General features: G+C 42.7%; 1 protein-coding gene across 6 annotated transcripts in view; it reads right to left on the bottom strand.

The window, feature by feature from the left end:
- Positions 1–26,543, bottom strand: part of TBC1D8 (TBC1 domain family member 8) — a 117,866-nt gene that overhangs the window by 39,991 nt on the left and 51,332 nt on the right. For 3 of the 6 annotated variants that reach the window (XM_087426232.1, XM_087426231.1, XM_087426236.1), the window contains exons 2-5: positions 26,019–26,174; positions 7,772–7,890; positions 5,396–5,624; positions 2,522–2,762 (exon numbers count right to left, since the gene is read on the bottom strand). In XM_087426232.1, coding sequence (XP_087282358.1) covers positions 2,522–2,762; positions 5,396–5,624; positions 7,772–7,890; positions 26,019–26,174 — 745 coding nt within the window. The other 3 variants (XM_087426233.1, XM_087426234.1, XM_087426235.1) reach the window with 3 other exon arrangements.

A 26,543-nucleotide genomic window follows, 5' to 3' on the forward strand; every position in this document is an offset into this window, starting at 1 on the left:
GAATAATAGGAATGTTAAATAGATGAATAATAAAAAAAAAATTTTTAATGACTACTGGTTCCTAAAAAATGAAACACAGAATTACCATATGATCCAGCAATTCCACTTATGGGTATATATCCAAAAGAATTAAAAGCAGGGTCTTGAAGAGATATTTGCAACATTCATGTTCATACAAATAGCCAAAAGATAGAGGCAACTCAGCGTCCATTGACGGATGAATGGGTAAGCATTTTGTGGTATATATATACAATGGAATAATGTTCCGCCTTAAAAAGGAAGGAAATTCTGACACATGCTATAACATGGATGATCCTTGAGAACATTAAGCTAAGTGAAATAAGCCAGTCACAAAAATACAAATACTGTATGATGCCACTTATATGAGGTACCTAAAGTAGTCAAAATCATAGAAAGTAGGATCGTAGTTGTCAGGAGCTGGGGAGAGAGGAATGAGGAGTTAGTGTTTAATGGGTACAGAGTTTCAGTTTCACAAGTGTGGGGATCAGAATTTGCCACCCCAAAATGTGTCTCTTTGGCTTATTTTTAAGAACAAGACTCAGAAAGAAACTTTGACCTTCCCCCTAACTGCCTAAAATAATTTAAGATAGAAAGCCTGTTCCAGGAAGGAGCTATCACCATAGATAATGACAGTATAAGATGAACTAGGTGCGGTAGACAGGGAGGAACCTAGCAAGGCCCATTTGATCAAAGTCCTCCCCATGTCCCACCGTCTTTGCAAGGCTTGGCAAACACTTGTTTAACAAACATTTGCTTTTTCATCTTCATGTGAATTGTTTTCCTCCCCTATGAAGTCCCAAACCACTACCCCCAACATCCTCCTTTGTCTTTAGCTAAAGATGGTATTTAAGGTGGTAGCTTTGGCCACTTTAGTGAGTTACTCAGTTTTCCTGGATTTCTCCCATGTATACAGGTTATTAAATTTGTCTGATTTTCTCCTGTTATTTTGTCTCATGTCAATTTCACTCTCAGACCAGCCAGAAGAACCTAGAGGGTAGAGGAATAGTTCTTCCTCCCCTGCACAAGATGAATCGAGTCCTGGAGCTGGAGGGTGGTGACGGCTGCACGACAGTGTGAATGCACTTAACACCACTGAACCATACACTTAAAAATGGTGAAGATGGGGGCCGGCCCGGTGGCACAGTGGTTAAGTTCACACGCTCCGCTTCAGTGGTCCGGGGCTTGCAGGTTCGGATCCTGGGCACGGACCTACGCACCACTCATCAAGCCATGCTGTGGTGGTGTCCCACGTACAAAATAGAGGAAGATGGGCAGAGATGTGAGCTCAGGGCCAATCTTCCTCAGCAAAAAGAGGAAGACTGGCAATAGATGTGAGCTCAGGGCCAATCTTCCTCACCAGAAAAAAAAAATGGTTAAGACGGTAAATTTTATGTTATGCGTATTTTAATACAATAAAAAAATTTTGTTTTAATAACTAGTAGTATTCAAATAGCAGTGGTGGGATCGCTTCTCGGCCTTTTGGCTAAGATCAAGAGTAGTATCAAATAGCAGTGGTGATTCTGTAACTACATCCAAAATATCCAGCCAGGACAGCACTTCTTAGGTGACCTGTTTTTCAAAGGACACCTTGGTAATGGTCCACCTTTGTATCAGCTCTGCAGTTACCCAGGGTGAACCACAAAGTCAGAAATCACAGTCATGCTCAAACACCATAGTTTGAATTTTAGAACCTAAAGCTGAACTTTTTTAATGTGATGAATAATTCAAGCAACTACCTCACCAGTCTCTGACTAGTATCAATTTGGGGTCAACAAATAATAAATAATGTTGACTTACACTACTAATAAGGCATATTTCTAACAACAAATTAGTACCAAAAATAAACCCCACTGTCCTGAAAACTTTTTCTACTAAAGTAATTTAATATGAAAATACAAATTTTTTTTTTTTTTTTGGTAAGGAAGATTGGCCCTGAGCTAACATCTGTTGCCAATCTTCCTCTTTTTGCTGCGGAAGATTGGCTCTGAGCAAACATCTGTGCCCATCTTCCTCTATTTTGTATGTGGGATGCCACCACAGCATGGCTTGAGGAGCAGTGCGTCGGTCCGCATCTGGGATTCGAACCTGCAAACCCCAGGCCGCCGAAGCCGAGCACGCAAACTTAACCACTACGCCACTGGGCCAGACCTGAAAATACAAAATTTCTTAATGTTCACTAACAAAGCACAGTGCTAAATAGAATTCTATCATGAGGCTACCCATATTCCATTTTCTACAAGTATTTTTTATGAAAATCAGTTGTGAAATAATATCTGAAAAAAGGGGAAATTGGATCCAGAAATCAAAGTCTACTGCCTAAAAGAAGTGAATACTAATCATTGTCAATTACTACATCTCTGTCACAGGAAAACCTGCATTACACCACAAGGGAAATTGACATCCAGCACAAATAAGGCTAATAGAACACACGTAGATGAAGGCGGAGCTCGAGCGGTGGTCCGCTGTGCGGGGAGGCACACGTGGGAATGGAAGCTCCTACCTCTTGGTGATCTGGCTCGGCTCCTGCAGATCTGGGTCCAGGTCAAAGCCCTCGTTATCCAGCAGCCTTCGGAGCGTCACGTCAGCCAGCTGCTCCATGATCTTAAACACCTCATCGAGGTTCAGGAACATGGAGAAGTCCCGCTCCTTATTCTGCGTGGTGATTCGGATGGTATCCGTCAGAAAGACGTTGGATGTTCTTTCTAACTTCTGGATATCAACCCAAGGGACTACAAGCTTAACTAGAGGAGAAAAAAGGCAAATACAGATTTTACCCTAAAATTTGAGCCAAACTTGAGTGCATCAGCAAACAACAGTCCAAGACTTTCCTTAAGCCGAAATGCAAATAACTTTTAAACCAGAGCAGGAAAGAGGAAGCACAGGACTGCTTGATAGCTGTTTGTTAGAACCCAACTCATGTTCCAATGATTTTCTTAAAGATTTATGCAAAACTTCCCAAGTTGCTGGCTACTACACATGTACAAGGGACATCGTTCTGAGATACCAAGTTAACAACGTGAAAACTTTCTCAAGAATATTTAAACTTAAATATTTGCAAAACATGCAGAAGTTTCTCAATCCACATAAATTCTGGTTTCAAAAGCAGTATTCAGGGGCCGGCCCGGTGGCACAAGCGGTTAAGTGCGCGTGCTCTGCTGCGGCGGCCCGGGGTTCCCTGGTTCGGATCCCAGGCGTGCACCGACACACCGCTTGTCCAGCCATGCTGTAGCGGCATCCCATGTAAAGTAGAGGAAGATGGGCGTGGATGTTAGCCCAGGGCCAGTCTTCCTTAGGAAAAAGAGGAGGATTGGCAGATGTTAGCTCAGGGCCTATCTTCCTCACAAAAAAAAAAAAAAAGCAGTATTCACGGTGTAAGCTACGAAAAAAAAGTAGTGCAAAGAGGATTATTCATGACTTCGTTTAGAGAAATGGGCTCAACATTTAGACTGTGTCAAATGACAGACAGTTGTCAGAGTCTTAGAAGAAAGAGTACAAGTAGCTTAATGGAACTCTTTCTAAAGTAATACAGTACAAACAGGACATTTTATAAACAAGTGTTCTATTCTCAGAAATGTTTCCAGTACAGTGGTAGCTAGGCTAGTGCAGAGTAAATGCGGGAGAGACTAACAGCTTAAAATGATAAATGTTATCAAACATCAGAATCATCAACTTTCCCCAAATTTTATCATCCTAACAAAATTAGGTTTGGTGACAATGACTAAGTGTCAGAAAATAACTCAATTTCCTTTTCAAATAAAGGAGGGGATGATTAAGTGTATGTATTTACTTCTACTATTTCTTTCCATTTATTTTGCAATAATGTTTTCAGTGCTTTAATAATTTTAAAAAGCCACAGTTCTACATCAGGCTTGAGAACAAGCTTCTTCAGCTGCTTCTGGTTGCTTTCACATCAGTCTTTACACACACACAGTTGTGCGCCACATAACGACGTTGCTCAAGGCCGGAAAGCAGACACAGTGGTCCCAGGAGATTAGTACCATACGGCTGAGGTGTGTAGTAAGGCTATCTTATCTAGGTTTGTGTTGGTACACTCTATGATGTTCACACAACAACAAATCGCCTAATGACGCATTTCTCAGAACTAATCCCGTGGTTACGTGATGCATGACTGTCCACTCCATCTACACCATCAACTTTCATTCATTAAGCGTCTACTTTGTAGAAGAGCCCTGCATTTAAGGAGCTTGTTCAAATAGGGAAAACAGACATGTAAACAAATAAGCAACCACTGACTTGACAGGACCCAAAACAGAAACCCAAATATGGTACAAACTATAAGGGGACCAGGGAAGGCTTACTGGAAGTGACCTGGAGGTGATAAAATCTGAATTGATATTTGAAGGATGAACAGGAGTTTCCAAACAGGCATAAGAATGGGAAAGGGAAGGAAAAACAGGGTGTTAATTTTGAGAAGCATCTTGGAAAGCAGAATAATGAGGATGGCAAAGGTTAGGACAGAGCACATTCCAAGGTGAGGGGGAGGGCTGTGCAAACAGGCTGGATGGACTGGAGCATCAGAAGTGAGGCTGGCGGTGCGGGGCAAGAGAAGGGATGACCATGGGCAGGACGCTGGCACAGCAGAATGCAAGAAGAGCCCTTCCCATTGATCCAACCTGAAATAGAAACATAAACGCAAGAAGAAAGGATACATATATATATAAATATATATAAATATAGCATCCATGCCACCCTGAGTGGGCACTTGAAACAATATTTCTTCCAGAAGACGTTTCAATGGTAATGACTTTTAAAAATTCGACACACAATTGATACTATGGTTTTTCTTTTTTACCTTGGAATTCCATTGCCTAGTAGGGTAACTGTCAGTGGATAAGCATGTGAAAAGTGAATCACGGCCGGATTCTCAAGTGGACCCAGGTGAAGAATTCCCCTTCTGGGAACAACTGCATGTCCGGGTACTCTCCCAGGAGCAGTTGTGACCTTCAGGGCGGGGAACTTTTTAAATGCCCCTCCGTGTTCAGAAGCGGCACTATGTTCTCCTTGTTTAGAACTACAGGGCCATCAGTTACAACACTGTGTTTTCAAAGCAAGATATGGCAGTAAAAACCCTTCAGTAGCTATACGAAGTGAGCTACACAGAAATGTTTCTTAAGGCAGTATGAAAAATGAATTCTCACAAAATCAAAGCCCCTGGTGGCAGTATATATATAATGAAACACAACTGTCTGCACAAGTTATTCGGAAATTAATCAAGTATCACCTGTTATCTCAACCACTTATTTCAACCTTTGTCACCTAACTCTTCCTGTTAGTGAGTTGTCTCGTGACCAGTACCGAGCATCCAGCTGTGAAGGAGCAGCTCACTCCCGGTGCCGGCGCAAGCCGCACTTACGCTCCTTGCCCAGGAAGAAGGAGTAGAAGCACAGGTGGTTGATGCTGAGGTACAGCCAGCCTTGGCGGGGGACCCTGCCCTTCCAGCAGCAGCAGGAGTAATAGGTAACCAGCTTCTCCGCCTCCGGGAAGTTGAACCTGGCCTCGAACTTCACCAGGGCCTCTCGGAACTTCTCGGGCTCCTCTTCCTGCTCGGCAAGCCTGCTGCTCGTCTCCTCCGCAATCAGAGCCTGACACAGAAAGATGACGGCCCCTCGTTCAGTGAGAAGGACCGGGGGAGGTGCAGGCGGGGAGGGACGGAGGCAGGAAGGACGGCCGAGCACAGGCACCTGAGGAGTCTGCACTGCTTCCAAAACAGACACACAGGATGGACGAGGACAGCTCATCACGTTATCTGCCCGCCACCCAGAAACACGGCCATGGTGGGAAAGAAACGAGTGGGGGCAAAAACCTAAGAACAAGTCTTGCTCGGCCACTTACCAGCCATGAGGCTTCCGGCAAATCAGTGACTTCTAACCCCTGGTTCGCAAACAAATTCCTATGTTATAACACCTCCCTGCTCTTCCCTACAGGGATACGGGACCAAACGATTGGCTCAGGCGCGTGAACTCCATGCACCAACCCTGAAGAACTACCCAAGCTGGAGTCAAAGTCTTCCTCATGAGGTTCAAAAATTTGGTATAAAGCTAAGAAATGCCTGACTGTGACACCTGATACATTTCACTACCACTATATAGTCTCTAGTCTTCTAAGGTAGGAAGGGAGCACACGGGCTGAGGTTCCTGAGGTTATCAACACCTCCAAAGCACTCGAGACAGCTCTAGACTGACCAGCCCAGAGCAGCACTGAGAGGAATCTACACGACAACCCGACTAAAACAGTTTCCCCCATATATTTACCTTCCCACAGTTTGCCACCCCTAAAAGCCTAAACTCCTTTTCCTTTGTTTTGTCACTTCTCTCAAATATATTGTTCTTGGTTAAGATGCTATATAAGCCCCAAGTTCTAACCACCCCTTTGAGTTACTCATCACTGAGTTTCTCCCAGGTGTATGCATGCTGCACAAGTTGATAAACTGTTTGTTTTCCTCATTAATCTGTCTTTTGTCAGTTTCATTTCCAGGGTCCCCACCGCTGCACCTAGGAGGGTAGAGAAAAAGTTCTTTTCCTCCCCTGCAGAAGCTTTCCCAAAGCCACTATAGCAGAAATGAGTTTCCTTCCTCCAAATTAAGAAAAGAAACACCTAATCAAAGAACCACCACAACCTATGTTAGACCAAGAAAAAGGGGCTAAGTATGAAAAAACAATCGTGAAATGGGCATTTCTGTAGCTAAGCCCCAGTACAGTCTGACCCAGGGAACCAAGCCACAGGCAGTCTGACCAGGCTGCGTGCAGCGGACACCCACGAGCTGGAGAAGTCCCCACCACAGCCTGGGACCGTCTACTGACCCGGAAGGCCAGAGGTCACAACAAGAGGACACCAGACAACACTGCCACTCTGCCTGGACTCAGGACCCCAAAGTACTCCCAATCCACAAAGGAAAAGAACACTCCTATTTTGTCCCTTTAAATTTGAGAATTCACTTTGATGCCCTTTACTAAAAATCGAAGCACTCAAGAGTGTTGGAAAGGCAAACTTTTTAAGAAAAAAATAAACAAACAAAATCAATGGTCTGGGATGTTTTACCCTAGGGGATGAAAACTGTATTAGAGGCTAATGTGTTAAAGTGTTTAATAAAAGAGTTAAATTTAGAATGAGAAACAGTCTCTCCCTTCCTGATAGGGTTTTTTAAAGCACCAGTTACCGATCATGTTATTACAATGAGACCAGTTATATAACATGTAACTCACTGGCGACATTAAAAGATAACTCCCAAAATATTCCTCTCTTGCCTTCTCAAAACTTAATTGGCTTTAATTCCATTTAATTAACATATTTTTAAGAATAAATATCCACTTTTAGGAGGAAGAAAGTGCTAGATCCAATAAAATAGTGAGACAAGATGTCAAAACTGCAAAAAAGTTGAGAATAACTAATTTAAGGAGTCAAATAATATTGTTGCTGTGCAAAAATATAAATTTTAACATAATTTTTTCCAGAGACAAAAAAGGTCCTTCACTTCTGTAAAGGATAAGAGAAACTTAGGCCTGAGAATGAGGTCTTTTTTTAACTGTCATGTGTATTTTGCCAGACTGACTCTGCGAAATTTAACAGGTGACAAGTCGAAGTTATTTGGCTTTACATAAGCCAAGAAGTTCAGGTATAGTGGAGAAAACTGTTAGAATATGATTAAAAATGCTGCAATGTTCAAAATGTTATAAGGCAGTTATAAGAAAGATGGGAAAAGGGGGAGAAACACTGGAATCAAGAGACCTACCTTTACCTTCCCTTTGACAAAACTGGCAATGTCATCTTTATTGTCAAAGACAGACAAGGTATGGAGGAGATTTTGTTCCAGCCAGTCCCAATGCTGGTTTATTTCCTCTAACGTTGCACCTGGGTTAGAACAGAAAAAGATACAGATATTAAAACACAAAAAGTAATTCTTAGAACATGAGCTCATTTTCCAGATATCATGAATCCCGTATTTATGTTATTCAGACATTCCAGTCTCTCACATCTCATGCCACAGTTTGCCAGCTGACAAGGCAGGCACCCCTCCTTGGAGCCGTGGTCTCCCTCACCATAGCACTGGGATCTGCGAAGACCAGTCCCGCCGCCACAGGGATACGCCAGCTGACCAACCGGTTACCCTTGGGACTGCTCTGCAGACGTTCCGCCTCACTACTGCACGGAATTCCTACCACCTCCACTCAAGGGACAGAAACATTTTTAATGACACAGCTATTCCAGGGGAAACAAGCCCCAAGGAAGAGGCCAATTCTCAATAGTCTCGCATAGTTTTCTCCGTGAGAACGAAGGTCCCTCAGCCCAGGTTCACAGAGGGAAGAGCCTCAGGAGAAGGCTCTGCTGCCCAAGGGTGTTGCCTCTTGCAACAGGCATCACTAAATGCAATGGCAACAGCCTAGGAAATTTCCAGGTTTACAAATTTATACATATCCTTTACAACAATATCCCTTAAAAACATATATAAAAAGAGGTTTCATGGTACACAGTAAAACAAAAACACAGAAGTTAAATTGTATATAGTAAGTTAATTGCTTCCAAAGGCAACAACAACAAAAACACCACTCTATTATAGAGGTATTAAGCAACAGCGTTACCAAAAGGTTTAGTTGTTTTAGTCATCTCTATTGGCTCTCCGGGAGCCTCCTAGTCCTCTACATCAGACAATGGGCACCTGGGCACAAGGGCTGTGCCAGCTCCTAGTGAAGGACCTGGCACAGCAGATGCTCAACGAAGTCCACTGACTTGAAGCAAGCACAGTCCCGGACAAGAAAGGGCATGTGTGCACTGGGTATGGCTAGTACAGAAATGGATAACTGCCCAGCTAGGGGGGCTAGATTTCCAAACTGGGAAGAAGGAAATATTCTAACCTCAAAGCAATGAAGGGCTACCAGACAAACAACAGTGCAGAAGAACCTAGCCAATGTGAGAGGCATAATGGTCACCAGAGCCACACACCACTTACACAAAAGCCAGATACGCATTTTGTTAACCCTGAAATTTCTTTCTCCGTGTTATTTGCAGCCTTCCTCTCTCCAGAGTATAAAGGCATGTGAGGATCTTATAAATACCCCATGCATAAAAATGCCAGAAAACTCACTCTGTTGTGGATTTGGAGTTAGCGAGCATGAAGAACATCTATGTTAGGACTGTTGTTCTGCATGGGCAGCTCGGGAAGGAGTAAACAGAAGAATCTAAGAGAATACTTCATAAGGAAAAATGAGAGTTTAAAACAATGGTATTTATTTCCCTGAATTCTCCCAATTTTTATGCTTATAATTGCCAAAGCAAGTCCTTCCATCATCACTGAAGCCAGTCTTCTCGTCATGGGAGGGCCAGCTCCACAGTTCTCTCCACCCAACGTCTCTGTTCTCAGGCCCAGGACCCCGGGCCCTGCACCAACAGCACTGGACCAGCGTCTAATCAGCTCAGGCTGCCATAACAAAATACCACAGACTGAGTGGCTTAAACAACACTTTATTTCTCACAGTTCTGGCTAGAAGTCCAAAATCAAGGTGCTGGCAGATTTGGTTCCTGGTGAAGACCTGTTCCCGGCTTGTAGACAGCTGCCTTCTCACTGTGTCCTCACATTGCAGAGAGAGAAAATGATCTCTGGTTTCTCTTCCTCTTCTTATAAGGACACAGATCCCACCATGGGGGCCCCACATTCCTGACCTCATCTGAACCTAATACTTCCCAAAGGTCCAAATACCATCACATTGGGGGTTAGGGCTTCAATATTTGAATTTTGGAGGGGACACGATTCAGCCCATAACAACCAGCAGCACTACTCAGCTGTCCCTCAGTCCCAACTCCCTTGTCTTGCTCTTTAAGGACCAATAAACCCAAGAAGCAGCCCACTAGGAGTTTAGGAGAGCTAGCGCTGGGGTGAGTGATCACGATCTCTACTTCCCTCCCATCTAAGAGGGCCCCTGTGGTGTCAGGAAACCCCTGGCCCTTCAGATTCCCCATTCCTCTTATGAGAGGGAAAGATCATTTTCAAATAAAATCAAACCAAACAATTCCAGGTTCTACAACATGGCTCTCTTGAAGCTTCCAAATGTTGTCCACCTGAATTTAGGACCCACACTGTCTGCTTGGTTCCTCACATCCAGTGCTGACGCAGCTTAGGTGTACGTCTGGTTTACCTGCCTCTGCCTTAAATCTCCTTGCTCATTTAGTGTCCTCAGATGGCAACTGTGTAGATGTCAGTCACAAAAACACCCCCTAAATCTGATGGGTCAGCAATGGTGTCTCTGTAGCGGTTGGAGAGCACATCACACAATTAATCTCAAGAGAGAGTCTTTGGATCGTCATTGAAGCCAAGAAACTTGCACAGGTCCCTTAGGGTTGCCCAGGTCTCTGCTCTTCTCTGGTACTTTAAGGTTTTCTCTTTCTAGATCTTTATCTTTTATTATCCATCATAATAAAACTGACTGGTCAAAATATTAAAAAAAAAAAAAAAAGCAAGGAATAAATGGAAAAAGGAGTATCTTTATTGGCCTGGAAAAAGGAGTATCTTTATTGGCCTTAAATCTTTTGCTGTATATTTTTGTGTACTTCCTAATTTACAGAAAAAAGACCTGGAGCAATGAGGAAGAACAAGACAGCGGAGAGGACTCACTTTTGTGACCTTTCTATTCCAGGCATTATCGCATCGATGTGTAATGAAGACTGAATGAGGAAACGGAGGCTCAAATACTTCTCCAAGGTCACATATATCAGATGGACAGTAAACCAGGGTGTGAACTCATTCTCCACAACCTTGAAGTACCCTGCGGTCCTGCCATAATAAGCTGTATTTTAATTTTTAAGTAACACTTAAATAATCCTTAGGTCCAGCACTTCCTATGACTAAAAAAAGCTACCTTGTGCTTGCACTTGAAGTGAGCTCGCTCTCGCTTTACCACTTACCTGAGCGCATCTTCCTGGATGACATGTAACAGGTTTTCACTTTTCCTGCTACTGAGCTCATATGGCCAACACAGTTAACTGTTAGCTAACCACGTACGTCTTCCTCAACTGAGCACCACAGATGCCATGAATAAAATTACTATCAAGCCCCAACACAGTATATCACGTGGGAATTAAGACCTGAGACAGTCATCCAAAAATTATACTTTCATTCTTCAAAAAATTCTTTTACCTCCTGGGCAGGAGCTTATGATAGGGAAACATAATTCTAAAACAAAACTAAGCCTACACCCTGAGAGAGAAAACAGACACACATATAAAATCTATCAGTATTCACAGCTGCAGTTAGGCTCCATTACAATCTACCTTGTTGCCCTGTTCCTGAAATACAACACATAGTTGCACGCCTCTCCCAGCAAAGACAATCGAGATGATGAAACTTTTCCACCCTACTGTCTTCTATTTCCTACAAAAGTTGCCAAATGGCAGAGAAATTTTCCAAGCTATAATTTCCTCTGCAGGGAAGTCTTATGATGGGCTTCACAAATACCGTAAATCAATGCAAGCCGACTGCACATCCATGACCTCAAAAGACTAAAAAGGAAAGTCACTCAACGTATGTCACACAGCAAGGCTCTGAACCTACTCTGTAGCAGTGTTTTTCAAATTACGTGAAGTAGTCCATCAGAAAATAGCTTTTTAAACAAAACGGAAATAGAATACATGCCATTTTATAAGGGCAACTACTGACTTGCAAAATATTTGTTAGAGTTATGCATACACACAAAAACATAAACATGTCTGTAGGTCTTGGTCAAAAAAAAGTTTCAAGGCCACCACATTACAGACATACAACAGGTGGGACCTGTAAAGAAGAGAAAATAAGAAATGAGAATTTGTCATCCATTGAAGGGGCAAAATGATAAAAAGGCTACAAATTAACTCAACACTATAGGAATATTCTCATCGCTTCTGCTGTGAGCCTTCCAAAACCAAGATACAGGAGAGCTGTTACGGCCTGAAGTGTGTCCACCAAGATTCATATGTTGAAGCCCTAACACCCAATAAGACCATATTTGGAGACAGGGCCTTTAAGGAGGTAGTTAAGGGTAAATGAGGTCATAAGGGTGGGGCCCTGATCTGATAGGACTGGTGTCTTATAAGAGGAAGAGGTGTCAGGAATGCACGAGAAGGCAGCAGTCTACAAGCCAAGCAGAGGCCTCAGGAGAAACCAGCCTGCCAGCACCTTGACCTTGGACTTGCACCTCCAGGACTGTGGGAAATCAATGTCTGTTAAGCCCCCAGCCTGTGGTATTTTGTTATGGCGGCCAGAGCAGATTAATACAGCTGTCTAAAACCAAAATTCACAGGCATACCATGGATTGTAACAGACGCCCAATTAGCAAAATTACACCTTGTTTTATTAAAGCCTCTAATAGAAGCCCCTGCAGAAAAAGACTTTCCATTTTCTAAGAAAATTAAAGTTCAGTGGATCTTAAACATTACTCACACAAGAAGTCAAAAATCAGATTTATAAAACCAAAATACAGGATTAGAAACCTCAATTAAGACCACAAAACTACCGACGCTGTTTTATAAATAACCAACTCTATGTTCTGAGAAAGAACAGGCAGAGGTGGCAGCCATGGGACATTTTCTGAATGCCTAGCATGAGCCAGGCATTTTCTTAGGCATATCACACAGTTACTAGTGTTTATCTTCATAAAAATAACACAAGGTAAGTATTGTTATTTCCATTTTCTAGGTGAGAAAATTAAAGTGCAGGAAAGAGCCAGCCTCGAGGCCTGGTTCTTGGGGCTCCGTCTGTAACACACAGCGGAGACGGGAGCCTGGGGAGCTGAGGGGCAGCTCCCAAGAGCTGAGTCACTGTGAAACTCGCACACCGTATTTACTCTCTTAGGTTTTCCCCAGAGGTCTTTTCAGGAAACAAAACAAGCATCTCATTGTCTATACCTACAACTTCTGCACGAACACAGCCATAAATAACTTGATCCCAGCTTCAGTTTTAAAAAGTAACTGTTTCTCTCTGCATAATAAATATCCAACTGAAGTAAGTGTCTCCTCCAGCCACCTAAATCTCATTTACACTGCAATGGGCATTCCATGTGCCTAGTTCAGATATGCTCCTTTGTAATAGTAGAACATTTCTCTACTGTCCAAACACTAAATGTCCACTGTCTCAATGCCTGACTAAAAGCCATACAGAGCACAAAGGACCTAATTAAAAGTGTAACTGTCAAGGCAGTGTCATTCCTAAATTCCACTCAATACCCGTCCTACACAGAGTCACTCAGAGGCAAAGAATCTCAGTAAAAATTACAAACTACAGGGGAAAGAGTTGGACCAAAGCCTTTAATTTTCAGAAACCTCACATTCTCAAAGTGGATACTCTAACATCTCATCCTTAAGTCTGAAGCAGTATCTTTACAGGAACATGTAAACGTTCAGCATCAACACCACATCATTATGACTGACAGGAGTTTTACCTGTGTATATTTCTCACTATATAGTTTAAGAAAATAAGTTTTAAATCTTTCATTTTACATAATTTCCTTGCCCTTTTTTGCCTTCAAATTAAAATGAGTCCCTAAAAGTATTTATAATAAGCGAAAACCAGATAAACTCAACTTCTTTGACATAGAAAGTAAAATAGATTTTTTGTTTTTTTGTGGGGAAGATCAGCCCTGAGCTAACATCTGATGCCAATCCTCCTCTTTCTGCTGAGGAAGACTGGCCCTGGGCTAACATCTGTGCCCAGCTTCCTCCACTTTATATGGGACGCCGCCACAGCATGGCTTGACAAGCAGTGCCTCGGTGCACTCCCGGGATCCAAACCCCGGCCGCCAGCGGCGGAGCGCGAGCACTTAACTGCTACGCCACGGGGCCGGCCCCAGATTTTTAATTTATAATTGAAAGAGTCATTATAAGGTCCTTGTATTAGTGCCATTAGAAACACTTCTCAGAAATAGAAGCAGCATGAGACAGAAGCAAAGATGTAGGAAAAGGGGACCTACCAACCTAAAGAAAAATCAATCAACAGAAACAGAACCAGAAATGACACAGATAAAAGAATCAGTAGACAAAGACATAAAACACCTGTTATGAATATACTCCATGTGTTCAAAAAGGAGAGGAAAGTGCGAGGATGGTGAGAAGCTAAATGGAAGACAGAAAAAAAAGATCTAAATCAAACGTTTAGGGAAGAAAAACAAGTGTCTGAAGTCAGAAATACACTGGATGGGATTAAAAGTCAATTGGGGGGGGCCCGCCCGGTGGCACAAGCAGTTAAGTGCGCACACTCCGCTGCGGCGGCCCAGGGTTCGCCGGTTCGGATCCCGGGCGCGCCCCAGGACGCACCGCTTGGCAAGCCATGCTGTGGCGGCGTCCCATATAAAGTGGAGGAAGATGGGCACAGATATTAGCCCAGGGCCAGTCTTCCTCAGTGAAAAATGAGGAGGATTGGCATGGATGTCAGCTCAGGACTGATCTTCTTCACACACACACAAAAAAAAGTCAATTAGACATTGCAGGAAAAAAGAGTAGGAAAGTTGAAGACATAGTGATAAAAACTATCTAAAATGAAAACCAGTGGAAAAGGATGAACAACAACAACAGAACAGGGCATCAGTGAGCTGTAGAAGAACATCAAGCAGCCTAAAATCAGTGTAATTGGAGTCCCAGGAAAAAGGGGAGAAGGGAGCCAGACTACAGAAAAAAAAAATTTGCAGAAATAATGGCTGACATTTTTTCTAAGTTTGATGAACACTATAAACACACAGATCCAAAATTCTCAACAAACCCCACACAGAAAAAGCATAAAGAAAATCACAGGCATGCCCATCATAATCAAATTGGTGAAAACCAGTAATAAAGAAGAAAAAGGCACAATATTTATAGAGGAACAAAGATAAGAATGATAGTAGACTTCTTATCAGAAACAATGCAAGCCAGAAGATATGCAGAAATAGCTTTACAGTACTGAAAAAATAATAATAATTTACAAGTACTTGAAGAAAACATGAGTGAACTCCTGTATAATTTGGGAATGAGAAAACTTCCTATCCATAAAACAAAATCAGAAAGTATAAAAGAAATGAGTTATAAATCCCACTACATGACAAACTGGAAAAAGATTTTGTAATTTCATATCCCAGATAAAGGGTTAATATTCCTAATATATAGACAGGGTCTAAAAATTGAGAGGAAAACAAGAACCACCCAATAAAAAAACCAGGCAAATGACAGGAACAAAGAGTTTCTGAAAAATGGCCGTTAAACATGAAAGATGCTCAACTTCCTCATAATAAAAGGAATGCAAATTAAAACTACGGGAAACACCATGTCTTACCCACCAGGCTGGCAAAAAATCAACAGTTTAACAATAGATCTGATGACAAGTCTGGGAAAGCAGGCACTGTCACCCACTGCTGATTGGAATTTTAAAAAATAATAATACTAACCCCAATGGAGAGAGGGGAATTTAATAATATCTAACAAAACTTCACTTCATTTACCTTTTGATCCAACAATCCCAATTCTGGGAATCTATCCCAATGACTCAGCAGTAAAAGTACAAAACGATTTATCTACCAGGTTATTTATTGGGGCGTTATTTGTCATGGCAAAGGGTGAAAACAACACAAATGTCCATCAGTAGCGGATAGTTGAATAAACTACGGTACTTCTACACAACAAAGACAAAACAAAGGAGGGAGAGAAGGGAGGAGGAAAAAGGAAGGGGGGAGGAAGAGGAGAAGGAAGAGGTCGAGGAAGAGGAGGAGGAAAAGGAAGATGATCTCTGCTCTCTGATATGGAATGATTCCAGGCTATATTAAGTGAAAAAGGCAAAGCATAGAAAAGAACATAGTGTGACCTTTGTAAAAGAAGGGAGGAGGAATATATATATAGTATATATGTTCAATATTTGTACAACAAAAGAGTGGAGAGCTAAGCCAGAGAAAGAAAGGGTTTCCTGTGACAGAGGGAAGGCGGCAGCGACAAAAGCACGGCTTCTCTACAAACAGATTTACAGATTGTATAGGTTTGATTTTATAGGTTTTACAGATTTTACACGTTTGATTAATCAGGAAAATGTTTTGCATTTTTCAAAAAATAAGTTAAATCGGTAAAGGAAAAAAGCAATCTTTAACAATTAAAAAAATGGATAAACTTAACTGCTTATTGGGTTATTAAAATAAATACTGAAATAATTATACAGACAAAAATAACTATTTTAAACAGTATTTTGACTATATATGCATAGTTAAATAGATTCTAAGGTCAAATAGAGCTGCAAACACTTCCATTTCCTTCGCTACTCTTATTGTTAATAGCAGTATTGGTATTACTTAGAAACTGTGTGTGTCTATGTATGACAGATAGATAATAATTACATGAATATTGTTAGAAACCAAGATTTTTGGCAAATAAGAAGAGAAAAACAAATATAAAATCAAAGTTAGGGTATAACTATGTAGTTTTACAGTTGAATTAGAAAGCTAAGTATAAACTCATGATTTTATTTTTCCTTTTCATACTTCTTTTTTCTTTTCTTTCACATACTTCTTAGTTTATACTTACTTGAAGAGCCTTAGAAGCAATGACAACCCCGTAACAATGAGCAACCCTACACCCCAGACTGCGGTCCCTAAATACCATTCCCCACTAAAAGGAACCAGGGCTCCTTGGAGGAATGGCTGATTCCAGACAGAAGGCAGAAATGCACAAGATGAGCCTTCACCATCTTGTTGGCCAGAGAGCAAGGAAGCGCTTACAGATGAATGGGAGTGAGACGAAGCCACAGGAAAGGGCTCTTATGGGCAGAAGATGGCACAACTGAGTATCAGGAAGGACCGCAATTAACTGAAACACCCTGGATATATAAAAACTTCTGGCTTATAGTGTTCACCGTACAATCTTTTCAACTTTTCTGTATGTTTGAAAATTTTCATAATAAAATGTTGGGAGTAGGGAACATTGACTTCAAAATGGTACTAAAAAGGGAGAAAGAGGGAGGAAGGAAAAGAGAAAGAGAAAAGAAAGCTAAAACAAAACAAAAAATAATTCACTTGCCACCGCTGCAGAAAACCAGGGCACCAACTCCTTACACTAACAATAGGCAATTAAAGGGCAAATGTGAGCCTTCTTTTCCCACCGTTGCAGAATGTCCCACGTCTCAGGGTGCCCAAGTAGCCCTAGTAGAGGAGGTAAAGTTCTTCTTTACAGACAAGCTCAACCTGACTGCTGTGAAGGGACTGATCGAATTAGAAAATCACCATTTTGTGATGTGTAGAGAGAAAATTAATTCGGGCAATGATCAGAATGGGTAATACCACTAGATGAGAGGCAGATGGGGACGCATGCAATGGAGGCCGGCACCTGAACTCATTAACTAATCTAAGCGTCACTGAGAGCAAGACACCCAGAGGATACGTACCCCTGAGAGGACGCAGCATAAAAGATGGGAACCACCAAGTAAGTGTTCTTCTTAAAAGAAGGTTGAACCTGAATTTATTTGAACCTCTGTTCTTCTAGTTTTCAGGAATATGAAGGACTGAGAAATGAGTTATGTGATATGTTGAGGAAGGAAACAGACAACTGTAGCATGTGGGACATTCTACATAAAGACTGGCCCAATTTCTTCCCCAAGTCAATGACTTGGAAAAAAATCGTGGTAGGGGGCTTTCTTGATTAAAAGAGACATAAGAGACACAACAACCAAATGAGGGGTGTGGCTCCTGTTGATTACGGATTAGAACAGCGAGATCTAGGAAGGATCTTGAAGCTAGCAGGAAGCCTACGTATGCCCTGAGTACAAGTGGTACCAAAGGATGCCGCCTAACTCTGGGTTTAACAATGCCATCGTAGTGACGTAAGGATGGTCGTAGATTCAGAGAGGTTTACTAAAACATGTAGGGTGAAATATCTTAATTTCTAGGATTTGCTTTTAAAATATGCCAAGGGGGGAAAAAGGCTCAGAGAGTAAGAAATAAAGCAAGGTGGGCAAAAATCTTGATCCTAAGGCACCTGCATAATAATCCTACTGCATCTGTGTAATGGGCCTGAGGACTTCATTATACTGTCCTCACTACTTTGGGGTATGTTTGAAAATCTTCATAAGAAAAAAAATTAAAAACCTCTTCTTAACAAAAAAGGCATAAACTTGGATAACTGACCTCCACCTAGGAGGACTAGTTCATAAAATCAGAAGTGAAAGCAGGGCAAGAACAAGGGGTGGAGAAGTTCACACTCCCTGAATGTCCTTATGTTACTGTTTAGATCAGGATCACTCCCAGCCCCAGGCAACTCGAATATAGAAGGTGCTAGTGTATGTCAGAGAAACAGTGAGCCCTGAAGGGAACCCTCAGGGACCCAGATGGCTTCAACAGAGCAAGCCAGTGTGACCTGAGTGCGGGGACACACCCAGCGAGCCACTGGCAGCAGAAGGAGCCCGGACACCCCAGGGAGCCAGGATGCTGCTGCTCTCATGTTCTGCCTCTTTTATGGATCATTAAGGAATCATTTCATAGAAAAGCCATTTACCAAAGTCATCTTATTTTGAAACCCATTTGCCTCAGTCAGTCTCTCCTCATGTCCTAAAAGGAAAAGGACGAAACTAGCTGTTTGCTAAGGTCCCTCCACATGGTTTCTTCTGCCAGACAAGTCTCGTTCTACGCAGAGGTAAGGCAACCTGTGAGATAATAGAGAAAAGTCTGATTCCTGGCTTAAGAATTTTTTTTTAAGTTTTTGGACAGGCTATATTTATTCTGAAGTATGTCAAATAAAAAACAAATCAGGATTTAGGTAAGGAGACACTTTATGCAAAGGAATTATTGCAAGAGGCAGATGAAGGACGACTGCGATAAGAGGAACTCACAGACCAAGGGGTCTGCCAGTATCTCCTGGTTTAAAAGCATTTTTTAAAATTTTATTTATTTATTTATTTTTCCCCCCAAAACCCCAGTAGATAGTTGTATATCATAGCTGCACACCCTTCTAGTTGCTGTATGTGGGACGCGGCCTCAGCATGGCTGGAGAAGCGGTGCGTCGGTGCGCGCCCGGGATCCGAACCCGGGCCGCCAGCAGCGGAGAGCACGCACTTAACCGCTAAGCCACGGGGCCGGCCCGAAAAGCATTTTTTTAAATATGTCTTTGACCTCTAAATTTACTAAGTCTAAAAGCTAGATTCAGCACTTGACTGCTTTTTAAGTAACTATAAGCAACATCCCTGAAGGAAGAACAGCTTCAGTGAGTTTAATTATGTGCACATAAGCAAAATTACTCTATTTAAAACAGTAAGGGCCTGGTGACGGTAACTCCCTAACAGAAAAGAAACGTCAGCCACGGCACCCCTCAGCCATTTCCAAGTGTAAATCTCATGCCAAAAATGCCAGCCAGTGTTGTTCTAAGGAAATCCCAAGGAACCAAAAACAAGTGTGACAATTCACATTGCGTGACCTCAGAATGTGCACCCAGAAAAGTGCTAATTTTCCTCCCAGAGGGCTGCCTCCCAGACTTTCCTTGAAATGAACAGTGAGTTCTGTTCTTGAAAAAAGACCTGGCTGGCACTTCCTTTGCTGCCCTGGCACAAAGTTCACCAAGACACTAATGTGATCCACCCTGGAACATTTCCTCCCGTAATAAAATTCTCTCTCCAAAGACAAAGCAAACAGTGATGTGGAATACAAGAAATTAAAACGCTGGCCACGGTCAAGGGCAGAGATAAGAGACGACACATCAGAAAGAAAACTCGGAGAGAACATTCTGTAAGAACCTGTGCCTGGGCCACTGGTGAGGCACCCCTGACGCAAGATGTGGCCCTGGCAAGTTACTAAGCAACCTGCAGCTTGCTTCCTCCCTCTCCTAAGTCAATAATTACACCTTGCTGAGAGGATCAAAAGAGAAAGTACGGGAAACAAAGGTTTTTTTTAAACTAGAAAGCATAACTCCTTGTGATTCTCAATTTTTTAAAACATATACCACATTTTGATTAGCAAAAATATCCCAGCTTCCTTTAATGATCTTTCAAATTTTAAAATCATGTTTTCTCATTTTCCAAATCTAAAATATTAACTAAGTTTTTCAAACTCCAGACACACCCCCTCCCAAGATGCAGATATGCCTCTGTCCGTCCAGGTGAGCCTCTCCCCCTGTCTGCTTGGAGATCTCTGCGGTACACCAGTGTAAGGTGGTATCATGGCCTCGTCACTCTCACCTGCTACACTTGCTTCCTTCCTTTTTCCTGTTTCCCTGCTCTCCATCATTTCACTCAAGGCCACAGAACAGACCTTGATAGCAACACGCAAACTTTGCACTTAGGCTGCCATAAACAGAGTCACAAGACTACCCGGGCCCTTGAGTCCAAACTCAGCTCTGTAAAGACATAAGCGTTATTAAAAGGCCGTCTGTACAAAGGTTTGATGAGTTTCTCCTAAAGCCTCTGCTACCTCAGCCACGTCCTTGGCAGGACACCCACCTGGTTGCCTCTAAGCACGGCAATCAAGTCCTCTTTCAGTAATCAGAAAAGACAGCTGAAATCTCAATCGACATCAAAAGGAGTCCAATTATTATGACACCTGGAACAATCCAGGCAGACAATCCGGAATCTTGTAGTTCTTGCCTGGGTTTGTTCTACTTCCTAAAAACCAAGCCAAGACAGCAGCTAATTCAACCTTCAGGGCCGTGGTAAAGAATAAAGTGTGTGTGTCAATAACACAGCAACAGCACTGAGAACCACCTGCCAATAGGAACATGAAATAACAAATCAATAATGCACAGCCTGGTGTGGCCTGGACTTCTCACCCGCAGGACGAAGCAGACTGACTGACACAGAGAAACAGTGACAAAGTTTCTCTGTTCTTCCAGGGCCCCCAAGAGCTCTTCACAGCTGACCCACCTGCGGACTCGAGCCCTGGCCCTCTAATCTCCTCTTTCCCACCTCTCCTGAGCCTGACTAGGAACTGGCTCTTGCGATTCAACTCTCCTGTTTCTACATACCATGTCCTTGGTTTCTACTCATGTGCCAAACATTATAGATCTGATTTCAAAAAGAAAGCAGACACACAATGGAATATTATTCAGCCTTAAAAGGAAGGAAATTCTGACACATGCTACAACTTGGATGAACCTTGAGGACATGTGCACCGTGAAATAAGCCAGTCACAAAAGGACAAATATTTAATACGATTCCACTTACATGATGTTCCTAAAGTAGTGAAATTCATAGAGACAGGAAGTAGAATGGTGGTTTCCAGAGGCTGGGGGATAGAGGAACGGGGAGTGAGTGATCAATGGGTACAGAGTTTCAGTTTGTGAAGTTTTAGAGATGGATGATGGTGATGGTAGCACAACATGAATGTACTTAATGCCACCGAACTGTACACCTAAAAATGGTTAAGGAGGTAAATTTTGTTACATATATTTTACCACAATAAAAAAAATTTTTTTTTTTTAAAGGCAAAAAGCAAGACCCCTATGTTGCAAGTTCTTCTACTGCCCAATGGTCCTGGTGGCTCATTACTGAGCTCCGGAACCAGGCCCTCCTCACTCAGCCTGGAATATCCCTGCCAGCTTCTCAGGGAGGACCCAGGGAGTCAATCTGTGATCACACACCACCTCCCCTCCTTATATACAGGACTCCTCACTGCAAACCCCATTACATCCTTTACCAGACTGACAGCCCATTCGCCCACCACTATTTACTGAGTGGTCACCACCTGCCAGGCTCTGTCCTGGGCACTGGAGGGTCAGTGGCAAGTACGACTCTGAGAAAACTTGTATTTTCATTAAGGAAGCAGGCAAAAAAAAAAGTGAAACAATAGTAGTGACGGGTGCTGGAGGGACTCGAGGGCCAGAATGGAGGAGTCAGTTGCCAGGGTGTCAGGGGAGGCCTCTCTGAGCTCCAACCTGAGTGACAGGCATGCTCCTCTGTCCACCGCCTCCTAAACAACTCACCACCACTCTCTCACAATAGATCTTTTATCCACTGAAGCCAGTAATGTTTATACAGCCTTGGGAGTCTTTGGTCCATATAAGTTAAAAAAATAATAATAATAACAATTTATCTCTCCTTCTAACCACAGTCATCCACAGATCTCCGTTGCCAAAAAATATTGTTCACTCATGGAATCATCTACCTATCTCTTCCACCTCTGCTTAAAAAGAAACAGAAAAAGAAAAAAGAACAGTTCTCTTCAAAAGCTCTTGTATGTGTCCCCATACTGCCCATGCGAGCAGCCAAAATCAAATGAAGATATAAATCATTCCCGCAGGCCACTCTTCCTGTTCCTACCCACGTCCTGGTGCCGCCCAGGCCCTTCCGACAGTTCTTGTTTGTGCTTTATCTGAGACTTGAAACCCTGGGCAGGGATCCTTTCTCAATTCTCAAGACACAATAAAATATTAAATATGGTGAGTTAACAACAGTGCAAGATGCCCAAGGAAGTCCCAGGAGAGGCCTACATATCTAAATCAATACCACAAGCCCAAGACACAAATCCCCTGACCATTCTCTCTGCCCTAGCCCAAGAAAAGCTGCACTGGAAAAAACAAGTGCTTACTCAGGGACCTTCTGTGGGCAAGAGGACAGAAAAAGGGGAGCGTCTGTACACCAGCCACGGGTCATGTCACGGCAAAAGTCCAGCCAAGTGAAAACTGAAGGAAGCCGATGTTGGCTCAACAGAAAGAATGGTCTAGGAATTAAACCTGCTCAGGACAACTACACCGGGGGTGGGGAGACAGCGTATGCTGCGGCGACCTTGATGGCAGGCAATTTGACTATATATACATATAGTGACAATATAGTACATCCCCTTGATGCAGCAATTCCTTATTATGTGCTCTTCACGGGTCCTGTCCCCTCTCGCTTTCCTAATCCTCATTCCACCCATACTGCCATTTCCAGGCTGCTATCTGTAGTCCCCATGGCCCTGGAAAGCCAGGTGGAGGGTGATGGCCCCTCACATCAAGCACGTGTCTGGCACGTGGCCAGCATCAAACATTTCAAATGAATAGACTTTGGGGACTGCAAGTGTCCTGAAATATTTAAGTATACGGATGTTCATTTAAGTTTTTAAAATACTGAAAAATCAGAACCAATTAAGTATCTAATAAAGGCCTGGATGAGTAAAATCAGGCCGCAGCCAAAAGGTTGAATGCTGTGTAGCCATTAAGAACTACATTGTATCGCTGTGGTTTCAGAGTGTTCCAGGAGCCCAGCCTGACTGACCAGATTGACTATCAAGACCTCCTGGGCCACGTGGATTCAGGAACCGGGCAGAGGCCCCCACCCTGCCAACTTCCCAGAGGCCAATCTAGTAAGGAGACAAAAATCCAAATATTCCCATCAAAAGCCCCAAATCCGGAACGAGACCAGCTCTTTTGCCTGGGGCAGAGCGAGAGGAGAGACGCTGGGAGAAACAGAAGAAAGCAACAGGGTCCTGCTCCCTCATACCCCATGTCCGGTCAGCAGCACACCCGTCCTCTCCGCTCTGTCCCCAAAATACAAGTCAAAAAAGTCACCCTCTCTAGTGTTAGTCTGGGATAACGATGTCCACACAGGACCAAGAGGAGGAGAAATAGCCCAGCCACCAAGCAAACACTCAACAGCAAAGAAGATGAACAGAGGAGGACAAGGCGTTCAAAAGACAGAGATTCTATCCCAGAAGAAAATGGAACACTCAAGCAAGAAAGGGAAATTCTCACAAATGCTTCATGCTCCAAAATAATATAATAAAAACGTGAATTCAGTAAGACAAGAGCTCAAAGACGAGATAGTAAAATACCAGAAATGAAAAAAGAGATTGGGGACCTAAGAAAATGAACTGAGGATCAAAACAATATGACAACAAAATCAGTCAAGAAGTTAAAGCAACGAAGTATGAAACACACTGCTGAAAACTGAATTATGAACTTAGAGGAAAGGGTTATGAACAGCACAGAGAGTGCAGAGGTAAAAGACACATAAAGAAAAACAGGTGGAAATGAACAGCAGACAACAGCTATCCAACATAAAGTGTCCTTGAAGTGGAGAATCCAATAAATGGAACATAAAATGTGTTTTAAAAAATATAATACATACACAGAATGATATAAGGAAATTTCCTGAATGATTAAACAAATCAATCTGCATATTGAAAGAGCACATCCAGTTCCAGCAAAATTTAACAGAATGTGCTCAAGGCAGTAACAGACTATAACCAAGTTACTAAAGTTACTAAACTTTAGTGATAAAGACTTTTATGCACAAAAAGCACATCACTCACAAGGGGGAAAACAAATATCAGACCAGCTGAGATTCCTCCCACTGCCATGTTAAATATCGAAAGACCCTGGAGAGACGGGTACCAAGCTCTAGCGTATGGCCAGAGACCATCACACTCAGCCAAGGTGTCATTCAAGCCCAAAAGCAAGGCACAAACATTTGCAAATGGGAGACATTACAGGGGAAGATAACAGGAATCTAGCCAATTAAGACACGAGCCAAAATAGAAGATTCTGTATTGGGAAAGCCACACCTGAGTAGAAGCATTAAATCACTTTAAACAGAGAGCTGAGCCAAACAATGATGGAAAGCATAGTTACAAAATAGAATGATATTACAATGTAAAATTAATAATAAAACTTTTTAAAATGAGAGATTGGGGGAGCAGGGTTAGAATAAGAATGCTGGCATCCTTGCCCTTTAGGATGGGGAGTCAACAAACATTGTCAGAACTGAAACATTGTTTTAAAAAGCCCCAGTTCCAACCCTGTAAAGCTTTCAAAAATCTCTTCCCTTAACCTTAAATGAACCTTTTAGAAAAGAACCTCTTTCCTGTGCAAGAAACATTTATTTCAAGTTTAACATTGCTTTGGTTTCACTTCAGCTTCTTCTATTGAAACCAAGTAAAATCTTAATACTTTTATTATAGAATAGCATGTCAGACCAGTTGCGTTTTTACAGAAGTTCTTCTGTCCATCTTCATAACTATCCCTGTACCTGTCCACATGCACTATAAAGCTGTCTGGGATGATGTATAAAATCATCATCGGGTGGCGAGGATGTGGGGCGAGAGATATTTTCTTCTTTGTACTTTTCAATGTTAACTGATTTCTTTATATTGAGCACATCATTTTTATCATTTTATGCAAATACAGAATGATTTGTCTTAATTAAATAAAACAAAACGGACTGGAAGAATACATACCAAGATGTTAACAGTGGTTAGTATTGGATGGTAGATATGGGTGACAACTTTCTTCTTTGTACTTTTCTGTATTTTTCCATGAAAAAAATAACCCAATGTGGGGTTGTGAGAATGTGAGGTGATGGAGCAAGTTTATGGTAGTTAGAAAAAGGTTAAGAGAAAACACAAAACTAAAAACCTCCATGTGCATATGCATATATCCAGACAGAAGATGATTAGCCCTGGATAAATGGTCACGGACGATTCCTTCTCCCCTCTCTCTTACCTATTGTTTAATTTCCGGAAGGTGAACATTCATTACTTGTGTAATTAAAAAGACACATCTTGGTTTTGTTCGTTAATGGAAGGGTTCTCAGGATGTAACAACCCCCGCCCCAGCGGTGCCCGGGTGAGGGACAGCGTTAGGTGGCGCCCTCGGGAGGAACTGAAGCTGAGATGGAGAGGATGAGACTGCGACTCCGCACTCCCTTAGGGCCAGCAGTCCAGTGAGTCTCTCAGGGCAGACGTGGAGCGAGGGGGTGAAGACTGCCCGGAGTCAGACTCCGCCCTCAGACGGTCCGCCTCACCGTTACAGTGTGCACTCGCACCCCGGAACACGGTCGTTACGTCAGAAACAAAATGAAGAAGAAAGTGGCTCAATTCATACTCAACTACATACAGCGCCCTGGAACAACACACCACTCGAAAGCCTGGCATGCCCAAGCTAAGCTGCCCAAGCTTTAGCCTTCACGTGTTTTTGATGGTTAAAAAAAAAGAAAAGAACTCATAAAAGCAGATGAAGTTCTACAAGGAGTTACCTTCAAGCTTCACCAACATGCAGATACGCAGCATGCTTAGACCTTAGGTTTGGAAGATTCCAACTGGAACAAAACTCACCAGTGGCTATGGCCCAGTACACGTCTGATCCACTCAGTAACTCACCACATGCTATGGGAGAATAAACCTGGGACCCGGGAACTTGAAGCAGAATTCGAAATGGAGCGACCCGTGCATTGGAATCCAGCACTGCATCCAGAGCACCTACCAGGCGACCTTCAAAAGAAAAGAGAAGAAAGTGCACCTCTGAGCACAGGCACTGACCAGGACAAGCAGCCAACAGCGGCTCCCCACCCCCCGTGCACGAGGCAGCCAGGTCTGTGTCAGGACTCGATGCCAGCGGCAGCCCAGGGCCTGGCGGTTACGAGTAAGTGAACAAGGGGCCCTGGACCAGTCACCTAACCTAACTAAGTGTCTGCATTTCTCGGCGTCTCAACACAGGAAGCAACACGACCCAGTAACTAAGAGCTGAGGATCTGGAGTCAGAATGCCTGACTTGAATCCCAGCTCTACCACTTGTAAGCTGTGTGACCTTGGGCAACTTATTTAACTTCTCTGTGCCCTGGTTTCTTCATTTGTAAAGTG

This window comes from Ceratotherium simum, chromosome 40, assembly GCF_057802395.1.
Source record: "Ceratotherium simum simum isolate JZ-2026a chromosome 40, ASM5780239v1, whole genome shotgun sequence".
Taxonomy (NCBI): Eukaryota; Metazoa; Chordata; class Mammalia; order Perissodactyla; family Rhinocerotidae; genus Ceratotherium; species Ceratotherium simum.